At 42.1% G+C, this 12,846-nt stretch overlaps 1 protein-coding gene across 1 annotated transcript; it reads right to left on the bottom strand.

Moving 5' to 3' along the window:
• Nucleotides 1–5,370: 5,370 nt before the first annotated feature.
• On the bottom strand, nucleotides 5,371–12,238 carry LOC149812386 (uncharacterized). The gene is made up of 8 exons (XM_089993041.1): nucleotides 11,992–12,238; nucleotides 11,645–11,849; nucleotides 11,415–11,505; nucleotides 10,382–10,530; nucleotides 7,737–7,980; nucleotides 7,011–7,298; nucleotides 6,752–6,950; nucleotides 5,371–6,008 (listed from the first exon to the last, which is right to left on the bottom strand). Exons 1-8 carry the CDS (start codon nucleotides 12,236–12,238, stop codon nucleotides 5,440–5,442), a joined length of 1,992 nt encoding a protein of 663 aa, XP_089849167.1. The 3' UTR covers nucleotides 5,371–5,439.
• Between the last annotated feature and the right edge of the window lie 608 nt (nucleotides 12,239–12,846).

The raw sequence follows: 12,846 nt of genomic DNA, 5'->3' as shown, positions 1-12,846 counted from the left end.
AACCTGTCAGTTTCCAAACAGGGCCTAATCTTGGGACTTGAGAGCTGGTAAATGGGAGTTGAGGATTCGGGTTCTAGGGTTAGGCAGACCCCCACCAGTTACACAATATACAATTGGGTTTTGAGCTTTCAACGTCCCAACACATGGTGACTTGCAGTAACAGTTCTTACCAAACAAGGGGAGCCCCCTGTTGGCCAAGTAAAGGAGTTCAGCATAGTAAGACGGGCTAGATTCTTGGTTTAGGTTTCAAATCCCACGGACATCAGCCCCTTGCATTATTACGCGAAATCGTAGATTTGGCAGGCTTAAAGTCTGTTGCATAGTGACAAACGTTTTTATCCGCAATTTCTCGTTTTTCAAAAACTCGTGAGAAATTAAAAAAAAAAATCATAAATCTCGCATTTTTGGCAAAATCTTGGCAATAAAAAAATATAAAATTTATTTTTTATAAGAAAATATTAATAAAAAAATATTTAAAAATAAAAATACATGCTTTTTCGTGATAAATAGCTGTTTAAAACGTAAATATCGTGTTTAAATTGCGGCATTTATGTTTTTTCATAAATCTCGCGATATTTTGAAAATCTTGCGAGAAATTGCTGTTTTAAACTTTCAGGCAATTTCTTGCGATATTATCACGAGATTTTCATAAATCTTGCGATATTTGTCACTATGGTCCGGTGTAGTTAGGTCTTTTGCTTCGATGATGGTTTTCCAAATCTGCATAAAAAAATAAGAAAAAAGAAACGAAAAAGAAGGTGAGATGTATTTTGAGGATTTGGGTTTAAATTTGGTCAAGCTACTATGGAGGTGAGATGGTTTCCCATGTGTATTTACATTGAAAACTGGAATTAATAACTACCACCTCTTAAAAGGCTGTGGCTTCCAAACTATTGACTTCCATTTTTTTAAATCCATAAGATCTTTTGGACTCCCTGTTTCCAAGCAAAGAAGGTTAAAGGTCTTATTGACATATTTAAATAGGGTATTTATGTGGGAATGAATTTTTATATGATATAATTACATGTTGACATGTAACTAACACATTTAGGAAGTTTGGTGTGTCCATAGAAATGGCTGAAACAATTGGAGCCACATTGGGATTCTTGTTGGATAAATAACAAAACAAGTTATGGGTGGACTTATTTGTTCATTATATGTGATAAATCCTCTGAAAGAAAACATCTCACCCCACTATTGAAGCAGGAGACCTGACTGCACCGGACTTTAAGCCTGCCAAATCTACGGTGAAAATGATCCCGAAGTGGAGCACAAGACCCGGGTCCATAAGGGTTTATTTGGATATATTTTAAATTTTAGAATTTTTGGATATTGGACCTGTTCAAGATTCAAAAGTAAGATTAGGAATTTATTTTTCTATAAATACTTGTTTAGTAGAGAGGGCAAGGAGGTTGAGTGATTGATATTCTTATTTCTCCTAAATTTTATGCATTGTTTTCAGTATTTTTCATTGTTTTGCTTTCTTAGCATAAATTTGTAGGAGTAGCTGGTATCATAGTTTTATTTTGCGAAATCTATGACCTTTTTTGGGTTTTATAAACTATCTTTTCAACCTTGTTCCTCCAAAAAACCACAATCACCAGCATAGTAGCTTTATCAAATCTAAACCTGAATCCTCTACTCCCATCTACCAGCTCCTAAGTCCCAAGATTAGGCCACGTTTGGAAAGTAGCAGTTAGAGGTAACTGGAAAAAACTTACCTGACTACACCATGGAGCCAACAAGTTCATTGGCAATGAGCATGCCGTGTACTGAACTCGCTTTCCCCAGGCTTATGTAGCTCCTCGCCTAAGACAAGCTGCGTGCTGCACGGTCCAGACCTGCGTCACTCAGCTTGCCTTAGGCGAGAAGCTATATAAACTAGTTCGGAGCAGTGCATATCCCATGCATGTTTAGCACAACGAAATATGTGAAGCATCGGAGTCGAATGGGTCGATAGAGTCTTTGACGAAGAATTAGTCCCTTTAAAAAGGGGATTGAGTAACTTATTTATAACGCTAAGATGTTTCACTTAGCCTTAGCACCTACTTTGTTTTTCACTTGGCACGTATGTTGCCTTTTTTATTAATGTTACAACAAAAGACCCTCTAAATATGCTTTGTTATTTTCATTAAACTTATTAATCACAACTAAATCAAGAAAATGCACATAAATTACAAAAGATGGCCCGACCTATCACTTGTTTACACATAATTACCTAAGTTTTCAATCAGTACACTTCTTTTAGTCCATCTAAAATGACCGCTTTGTGCATGAAATTATATTTTTTTCCTTCACTAGTGAAATAAATAATCTAATATTTTGTTACAATAAAATTAAACGTTAAAGACAAAGCCTCGAGTGGTTGAATATAATAACTAAAATTCCGATGCTGCTTTCTGCAAATAGGTGATATATTGAGTAAGAATTTGTTTTGTCATGAGAAAACTAAAAGCCAAAAACTTAAAATGAAAATTTCAAAGACGTTTGTACATGCAAGTAATTTTGACTTAACCTGATAATGTAGATGCATTCAGCATGGTTAATTTGTTAGGAATAGACCCTAAGATGGTGTTTTCTTGACCAAAGATATGTTTTTATGAGCCAATTTTTTTTAAAGCATTTATGGCCCTTAGTTTTTATAAGGGATTTTTCAAATAACCACCAAACATTTCGCTCTAATCATATATACACCAAAAGCTTGGCAGTCTACAATTTCCCAAAGTTTTTGCTCGGGTTAATCAAATGACACCAATAAATTCTGTTATTTATTTGTTAAAATAACCATGCTGCCCAAACACCTTTCCCAAATGAAAGGGCCTAATTTTTGAAAAACTCTCTCTCTCTCTCTTGGTCAAATTTAGACCCAAACTTTATAAATGTATACTTTTTGTAATATATGAGTTGGATTTAAATCCAAACCCATATTCATTTTCAAAAATACCTATGATAGGGCAGTCAATGGTTTGGATGAAGGTTGCATAACGGTGGACCTTGATCCACTCTTAATAAACAATAACTGGGTGCAGGATCAGGCTTAGGTAGTCATTTAACCGAAAATAAAGATCTCAGACCCAATTTCATTTTTCAAATTTGAAACCTGTCATTATTATTATCAAATGGATTGGATCAGTCAATTGGGTCAGGCTAAACATAGTTATTGAAAGGGTGCATCCCAAGCAGGAAGCGCCACGCTTCCCTCTCACATCATTTTCGTTTTTCACTCGCTTCTCTATCACTTCCCCTTGCTTCTTTCTTATTTTTGTATTTTTATGTTGTTATTATTTACTTTTCCCTCTCTTTTCCCACTTTCCACTCATTTCCCTTCATGTTTTCTTTTTTGTTTAGCACATGCTTCCACAATCGCTTCCAAAACAAATCTCCCTTCATGCTTCATACTACTTTTTAACTTTCACTTCCCTATTCTACTTCACTCATCGGTTCTCGTATCAATTTTGCTTCTTGGTAACTATGGGGCTAAATTTCATCTCATTTAACTAATGTACATATATTATTTTCTAACTATAAAAAACATTATGTTCCGTGTTTACCTTTCAAAAGAAAGCACATGATTCAAGTCTCACTGTTTTCTTTTTTACAGCTAGTTATATACAAATATTCAAAAGAATTTCTCAATTGGTATAGGGGTAACATGGTAACTTCATTACATGAGTTAATATTAACCCCAAGACAACCCAACATTAGTTAGCAGTTAGGCAAATTTGATTAAACAATAACAAAACCTTGGTAAAAAATTTCAAGCTCTCAAACTTATCGTCTGCACATGGAATTAGATCCAAAAGTTTGGTGGGTATTTGAAAATTTTCTATTTCTACATCATCAGCCAAAACCCACTCACATGTAGGAGTCCTTCTAAATGTGGTCCTCAGTCCTCACAAAGTAGACCATGCAAAATATATATATATATATATATATATATAGGGACAGATTTATCAAAAGAAACAAAAAATTAATAATAAAAGGATTTGCTAATGACTGTAGCAAACAAATATAAATATATTTGCTACCATCTATTGTACCTACATTCTAGTTGAAAGGTTGTTTTGACTCAATATGACCAAGTAGATGTGTTCGATTGATTTAGTGGAAATAGAGTTGAGGATCATTTTTTATTGACAAATAAGTTTTTTTAGTAGAAAACTTCGATGCATTCATAGCCAAAAAGTAACCCTATATATATATATATATATATATATATATATATATATATATATATATATATATATATATATATATATATATACAGAGAGAGAGAGAGAGAGAGAGAGAGAGAGAGAGAGAGAGAGACCCTCCCATTGCAGCAGCCAAATTGAAAAAAAAACAAATCCAAATCAGCCTAAATCATGTGTTTTGCCTTTTTGAACACACAAATAACTAACTTGTTCTGGGTTTGGAAATTTGTTCTTTTTCTTCTATTTTTCTCCCCTTACGTTGTTGCCTTAGTCTAGCTTCGGATCTATTGGATCCCAAACTAGGATTCAGTGAATGAGATAACTGGAAAAGTAAGGGGGTTTAGACTCAATTCCCCACCTACGCCTGCCTTGCCTTCGTTTGCCTCCAAGAATATGTGAAAATGGGGAAGGTCAAGGATTTGAATCTACTCTCCCTCCAACTACCACCATTCCCATCTTCCCCTCTGGGAGGAAGGTAACTGGAGAATTCCCTATTCACGCCGTTAAATTGCACAATTCCACTAATATTTACCAGAAAATTTTCAATTGTGTTTGAGTTTCTTGTATTTAGGCTCTGTTTGGGAACCTTATTTGGGAGGGAGGTGGAGTTTCAATGAATCCTCTCTTCTCGCTGTTGTTTTGGAGCCCGAATTTAGGATATGGGAGTGGAGATGGCCTCTATCTCCATTTCAACTACAGCCACCCACATCACTCATTTTTGTCTTTGCTCTCATCCCTATAGAGAATCTGGGGATCGCTTAAATGATGATATCAGCAAATCACATGAAAGCAATCATAGGTCTCACTAGATTCAAGGGGTTTGGTGTAGCGGGATGGAGTCTAGACGGTCGGACAGGGCAGTCTAGGTTCAAAACCACATGGGCATCACCCCCTTGTAAGCTGAAGCTTGGCGACTCTCTGGGGTTGAGGGGTAAACCCTTAAGAGTTTTATGCCGACAGAACATCAACCATAAGTATGACATGCTGAGCCAGCAGCGATAAGTCCCTACGCCTGGGGCAGTTTCTCCGAGTAAAAAATAAAAAAATCATGAGTCGTGCTGCAACAAAATGCAGCCCACCTACTCATAATGCAGTCACGTGATTTGGCTGTTGCACACAAGAGTGTCAATAGATCCATGGATCCCAAGCTTTCCCATCACCCCAAACATAGCTTTAGTGGAAGTGGAATCGAATAGCTGATATAACAAGAACACCATTAGAAGAATATCTATACAATCACTGTTTTTCATGCAAAAGAATAAGGAATCGAAGCCGACGATGTGGTCGACGGAGAAGTGGAGATGGGGCTGGAGGACGACCGCCCGCGCCGGGACTGTAGGTTCATACTGAGCCCGAACCCGAAGGGAAAGAGCGGGTCGTAGTGCGGGTCACCGACGTTCATGGGCAGCTGGTCGACCCGGCGGAACCACGTCCTGGGCAGCCTCCCCTGGAAGTTGTACTTCCCAAAGATGACATCAGCGATCCCGGTACCAGTCTCGCTGCCGGGCAGCCAGGCTGCCACCAGCGCATCGACCAAGTCCAGGTACGGCTCGATGACCAGGGGCCGGCCCGAGACCAGGAGGACCAGGCACCGAGTTCTGGAGCACACGTCCTCGATTATCTGACCGCCCCCGAGCGGCACCACCAGGTCCTGGTCGTCGCCGTCAGTCTCGGCGTAGGGGGTCTCCCCCACCACCACGACGGCGTAGGAGAAGTTGCCGTTCCTCCGGAAGAAGGACTTGTCCGGCCGCTGTTCGTAGACCACCTGCGTCCGCTTACTCACCACGGCCTTTATTCCCTCCAGTATGGTCGTCCCTGCAATTGGACAAAGGCGACCAGGATGAGCACCAACAAAGAAAGCGGCAGCAACAGAGAATTGGCCATTGATCGGGACACGAGGACAAGTCCAGCGGGTTCGACCCGCAAGTTTTGAAAAATTTTCAGGACACAAGAACACGGTATTTTTTTTTGGTTTTTTTAATCAGCAAACAACTATTTTCTTAATAATTTAGTAGCAAAAATGCATTCTTTAAATCAAATTAAAAAATTAGTAAAATGTTGCTAAAAATAATAATAATGTGTACGTGTCGGTGTCTGCGTTTCCGATCGTGGCATGACGACACGAACAAAATGTAGTGTCCTTGCGGCACTGCATAGTGAAAAAAGACTGTGTGACACGGGAGCTCAGAAAAAAAATTATTGTATAGCGGTCCCTGCAAATTGGAGAAATGTGACCCGGATGAGTGGAAAAGGAGAGTTGGCTATGATCGGGGCTAACCTATGCCAAAAGATACACGGACATGAGGACACGTGATTCGGGTTCGACCCTTAAATGTTTCAAGAAAACAGGACACGAGAACACAGTACTTTTGTTTTTTTAATCAATAAAAACCTATTTTCTTAATAATTTAACAAAAAATGCATTTTTATTTAAATGAAATTTAAAAAATTAGTAAAATATCACTAAACATATCGTTGCATGTACGTGTCCGTGTCATCGTGTCATATGGCGTCCGGTCGTGCCACACCAGATGGCAGCTCGGAGGGAGGAATCTTACCAGTTGTGGTGTTGCCACTGCTGCCCTGCCAGGAGATGGTCCACCCACCGCACTGATGGCCCATGTCGTGTGCGTGCGTGCCTGCAACCAAGATCCTTGGGGCCTTCGTGCTGAGGGGCAGAACGGGCGTCCTCTTCTTCCCGTTCTTCAGCAAGACCAGGCTCTTCCTTACTGCCTCTCTAGCCAATTCCCTGTGATCCTGCACAATAGACAAAAAATGAACCAAATGATCTGAAGGGAAGGATGCAATGGCGCTCACCTTGTGTCCCACTAGGCTCAAGAGGGTCCGGTTCGCCAGGGGCTGCTCGAACAGCCCGGCTAAAAACTTGACCTTGAGTATCCGGCTCACCGCATCATCTATCCGGGTTATCGGGATCCGACCCTCGATCACCAGGTCCGTGAGGTCTCCGATGAACCGCTGGTAATCGTAGGGAACCATCACCATGTCGATCCCGGCGTTGATGGCTGCTAGGACACTGTTCCTATAGTCCCGACCCGGTGGGCTGTCTATCCTGTCTACACCTTTCCAGTCCGAGATCAGCAACCCCTGCCACACATCAGAACACTTTCAACACAATGTGACCGCCTACAAAATATCTACAAGTCAAGGCAACATGCACTATGGTGTGCCAAGAAGAGATGGGCATCGAAAGATCTAAAACTGACCCTTGCATCTTGCTATGCTTATTTCTACTGTTTCTATATATGATAATATCGACTCCAACGTAATGATCTAGTGCATTTATAAGTTACTTAGGTTGCCCTGGCCCAATGAACAGCTTTTGGAAGGTTCAATTCTGATACATGTGTGGTTTTTTATAAGTTTCAAAAAATTAGTGGTCCAAAATCTTTGTAAATTCTGAGATTGCAAATATCATTTTTCATCGAAAACACATAATATTAAAGAGAGAAAGAGTACCCTTTGGGTGTTCTGAACCATAATATAAAACATGGTGTACTCTTTTGTTAGATATAGAGAGTGTACCTGAAAACCCATTTCTTGTTTGAGGACCCTGGTGAGGAGGTAGGAATTGGCATGCATCTTGACACCGTTCCAGCTTGAGTAAGAGACCATGATGGTGGATACACCCATGGCAAGGGCATCAATGTACGGCCTTATGTGAACGTGAAAGAGCTCCGGGTACCTCGCAATTGTGTTGTTCTCGTTGATGCCGCTCACCGTCCCACCGTCACCCGTGAAATGTTTAGCGCATGCCACCACGTTGTTGCTGCCAAAAAACCCATCCACAATATTAGTGTATTTCAGGACAGCGCATTCATATTTTTTTTTTATGATGAAGGAAAAGCCTCACCGAGAACCTATTAACTTACTTTATGAGCATTTAATCCGAGTCCCAACCGAATCCGAGTCCATTTAATCAGATCCAGGATACAATGCCAGGTCTGATTACTAAATAGTCCCATATTCGGTTTTAGTAATTTTCACTTTCGAATCCCCAATCCAAATCCAACTCAAAGTCCTAAAAAATCTGATCTGTTTGCATATAAATGTTTTGTGAATAAGCCTTACTGATGTCTGCATAGTTTATTTAGTAATTAAGAGACGTTATGGAACATAAGTTGCTTTTTTCAGGTCATTAAAAATCAAGGGTTCAAAATGTATCAAAATTTCAGACACTACCCCTACCAGAATAAGGGTATGCAATTTTTTTTTTTATTCAAGAAACCGCACCCAAGAACAGAGACCTAACTGGAGGCCTGCCTGTTATACTCACGGTCATTGTCCTAGCAACATAAAACTTCATGGTCTTAATCTTTGCTCCAAGGGAGACAAGGCTAAGCAAATTACATGTCAAGAAGTGAAGAAAAACAATCTGATGGTTTATCTTTAGAAAAACGATAAACTCCAAGGTTAAGGAGAGGGTGTTGCGTGTGCATCCCCGGAACACGCACTGTACCCCCACTGAGCGCCGCATGGCGCTCAGTGGGGGTGTAGGAGGAGCCGTACATCAGCCTGCCTGCAGGATATACCGCTCCCCGTACACTTCCATTGAAGGCCAAGCGGCGCTCAGTGGGGACCCAACACTGCGTGTGTTGTTCCTGGGGAACATATGGTTACCAGACCGCCTAAATAAGCTAGTGAAAAGCCAACATAATACCAGATATTTGCCCTAACATAGCTTTCACATAATATACCAACTGTTTGTACGTCACAAAGGGAGTCCACACACATAATTAGGGAAGCAGATCAGGTCATGATGAAAATGAGCGTTTTTGCTCATGCTGACATCGTGGCCATCCAATTTGCATTTTAAAAAGTTCAAAAGTCAACAAAACCACGTGGCATTCATCCAAAATGCAAACAGACGGCCACGATGTCCGCGTGAGCAAAAACGCTCATTTTCAGCATGACCTATCTGCTTCCCATAATTAGGGTTGTCATTGGGTCGGGTTTGACCCAAACCCTGTAGGGTCAGGGTTTGGTGATAAAAAAGGATGTCAGATTAGAAACCGGATCAGACTCAAAAGGTCCAATTAGTATATGAAGCCGGGTATAGTTTGTAAAATTCATACCAGACCGGGCTCTGACCCGAGTTCCAATTAAGATACATGATTTTTTAATATAAAAGGATAAAAAAATATTAACTTATTGGGTATGGACCTGGTCTGGTTCCTATAATCCTTATAGGGTCCGGGTGTGGTCTTTATTATAGCAGACCCATAGCTCTGGACACGGTATCCACACCTCAAAACAGATCTGGGTTCGGACTCACCTGGGTCCGAACCAGATCTGACCCGTTCATACCCCGCTACGCATAACATAGGAAACTGTTTTTACGACACAAAGGGGGCGAGTGGGGGGTGGTGTGGGGTGGGGTGTCCACAGATCCTATAAGAACATGATTTTGCACTGTAGAAGGTTGGATCCACAAAGGGGCCTTGGGAAATGATGGTGAAAGGACTCGGTTGGTTGGTACCAGCTACAGTTTCGATCTGTTAAGTGGCCAATCTGCCCAAGTACTAGGGCTGTCAATCAATCGGGCTTGGGTGCACCCAGACCCACCCAAGTAACAAGCAACCAGATTTGTTTTTGGCTTTTGGGTTTATGGGTTTGAGAATATATAATCCCAAACCCGACCCACATAGTTAAAAGAAAGTATCTAACATATATATTCTCCCTTAAAAATATGATATTCAAAATAGTTAGGTCAATCCAAATATCGAGCAAAAATTCCAGAGTACAAACCGGACCCGTATATCACTCAACTTGAGTCAGGTCAAGTACCAGAACCATTGACAGCCGTACCCAACGTAGAGTCACCAGACTCTCTTTCAGGGTCTGTTGTCGGATGCTTGGCCAAGATGCGCCGGACCCATCTCCAAAACCGGCCAACTCGATCCAAGCCAAGCAATCTGAACTGCTTCGGCTCATATTAACTTGGGATCCAGGGATCTCTTAACTGATCCCTTAAGTGCCCCAGCCAACCACATGACAGCATTTTGACTGTTGCCGTGAGGGCCCATGGAATTAGGTCATGTCATTGGCTGGACGCACATAAGAGATCAGTTTAAAGACCCCTCCAGAATCCCCGCTAGGCTGTAGCTCATCTTAGCCATCAATGAACTTCGTCATTTCACAGATAGGTAAGAGTGCAGAAAATATCCTACCCTCCTTGAGCTACAAAGGGGTAGCCCCTGGGGTGGCCCGGTGGTGGAGACCCTTGCAAGCCAATTATTATCTCAGCCATGCTCCTCACTACCTCCGTATCCTCGCTGTAGCTCTCGTAGCACCGTCCCCATCTCGGGTCCCTGCACACCTGTGAATCAACCACTCATCATGTACTTGTTAATTTTTCCAAACAGTTCTTCTAGTAAAAGAAGATATCCAGATAATGACTATTTCTCAGGGTTTTGGTGACGGGCCAAAGTCTTATTTCTTGAAAAGAAGGTGGCAATCATTGAGAAACATGTAAAGGGACCCCTTCTTTTAGTTTTTTTGGATTTATAACCGAAGAAACCGCACTGGGCACCAAGACCTGATCGCGCTGGCTCTGCCTGCCATACCTACGGTCGTAGTAAAACTTCGAGGCTAGAACCCCTGCCGCGGGGCATATGCTAAGCATTGGTTTGCGCAGAGGGTTGTTTTACAAAAGAAGTTGATGATTGTAGCGGTGGAAAGCGATGGGTTAATGACCTATTCTCTGTTTGGGAACAGGTGTTTGGGAAAATTGATGCAAATCACTTGTGCGAGTTCCGGAAACATGATATGGGACCATTGAAAAGAATCCAAACCCTTTCGAAGAAGGACGGATTTAACCACTTAACAATCTTCTCGTCCATGTGTGAAGAAAGAAATCCAAAAACAAGAGCTTGTTTCACAATTCAAGAATTTTATTTGTCCCAAAATGACAGGGGTTTGAAAACCTTGGGTTCTGATCACTATTCCAATTCTCTCCAGTTTCTCTTCAATTCCTAATTGTAAAGACAAGAAAAGTGAAAACAAACAGATAACAAAAGGTCCTACAAAATTGGAAAAATGCGGAGCAGATTTTTTGGTGGAAAAAGAACCGCATGGAAATAATTTTTAAAGGTCGTTCTTGATTCACGGGAGCTCTGTGTATTCAAATAAAATTGAAACTCAACTTTTTATTTGATTTTTGGCTTTTTCTTGGAATTTAAAGATTCTCAAGAAAATTCTTACCGCAAGGCAAGGGGCGAAGGCGTACGGGATCCCGGTGGCCCGGACTTCAAGCGCCGTCGCGATTCCGATCCGCCTCACGAGGTCTTTATCCCTGAGACGGGGAAGAAGCTTAGATTACGAAAACGCCCTTAGAAAGTTGGACCGACAGCGACTTTTTGTCGGTAATAGTGTATATATGTAAGGACAATAGTAGAAATATCGGTACGATTCTTTCCAGCGCCGCGCCTCACCCGGCCGCGCCGAGGCCGACGTTGTGGGGGAAGACGGTGGCGCCGGCGACGTTGTTGTGGCCGTGGACAGCGTCAGTGCCGTAGATGACGGGGATCCCGAGGCGCGTAGCCGTCGCGGAGGTCTGGAAGCCGTCGATCATGTTCGCCCACATCTCCGGCGTCGCGTCAGGCGCCGGAGTGCTCCCTCCCCCGTTCAGCACGCTCCCTGGTCGAAGAGAAAGAGAACAGAACACGCAAGAAAGATCAACGCCCAATCTCCGGCGACGATCTTCATCAAGAGAGAGAGAGAGAGAGAGAGAGAGAGAGAGAGAGAGAGAGAGAGAGAGAGAGAGAGAGAGAGAGAGAACCGATGAAAAAGGAGCGGAGGGCGGCCGGAGAGGCGACGGAGCGGTCGATCTGAGTCATCTGGCCGATCTTCTCCGCCAGAGTCATCCGAGAAAGGAGGTCGGAGACGCGGGCTTCGACGGGGAGTGTTGGGTCTTTGTACGGTGGTGGCGCGTTCGTGATTTCTGCGAATGCTGGGGTTAGTGATAAGAGTGAGCAGATGAGGAGGAGGAGGAGGAGGCGGAGGAGATGGTGGTTCTTGGCGCCCATGCTTTTTCTGTTTCTTTGTTTCAGTAGCAAACTCACAGAGAGAGGAGAAAGAAAGAAGAAAGGGAGGGAGTGAGAGTGGATAGTCGGTAAGAAAGGAGGAGACGCACTTAAATAGGGAGAGCGGGCTTTGTATTTTTTTTTGTACCCAAATTGCCTTTCATCATAGTGTTTTTTTTTTCATCATGCCATCCCGCACGTAACGTCAAGAACGAACGGTGGATCTTGCTGGAAATTAGATCTCAGATAGGGTGGTGTGGGTCCAAAAGCAAGTGGCAGCGCGTGGTTGGTTCGAGTACTTTGCTGTACCCCGGCTTAGCACAGCATTTCGGTGGGCTCATAAAGACGGGGATAATAAACGATTTCAGATCCCAGATCCGACAGATGTTGCCTAAAAAGATTTGGATTCAAATTCGGACTCGGATGATGAGAAGCTTTGGTAGCCAAAAACCAAAACCATATCATCGTCCGATTATAATCAGATAGGGTTCGGCTTAACAAATCTGACTAAATGCCACAGTCCAATTCAATCAGATGTAGGATAAAATCCGATCCATTGACATTTCTATTAGAAAAGTTAAAAAAAATTGTGGGGACGATATTCTTATCAC

The sequence above is a fragment of the Nuphar pumila genome, chromosome 17 (assembly GCF_984573655.1).
Source record: "Nuphar pumila chromosome 17, dmNupPumi1.hap1.1, whole genome shotgun sequence".
Taxonomy (NCBI): Eukaryota; Viridiplantae; Streptophyta; class Magnoliopsida; order Nymphaeales; family Nymphaeaceae; genus Nuphar; species Nuphar pumila.
Note: the sequence above shows the minus strand (reverse complement) of the source record. Positions and strands in the feature narration are given on the sequence as shown.

Coding starts and splice junctions, on each gene's coding strand:
- LOC149812386 (XM_089993041.1), bottom strand. CDS start 12,238: ATGGGCGCCAAGAACCACCATCTCCTCCGCCTCCTCCTCCTCCTCCTC. Junction 10,531..11,414: donor CCTTCGCCCCTTGCCTTGCG/GTAAGAATTTTC, acceptor GTTGATTCACAG/GTGTGCAGGGACCCGAGATG. Junction 6,009..6,751: donor CAGTGGCAACACCACAACTG/GTAAGATTCCTC, acceptor GTCCAATTGCAG/GGACGACCATACTGGAGGGA.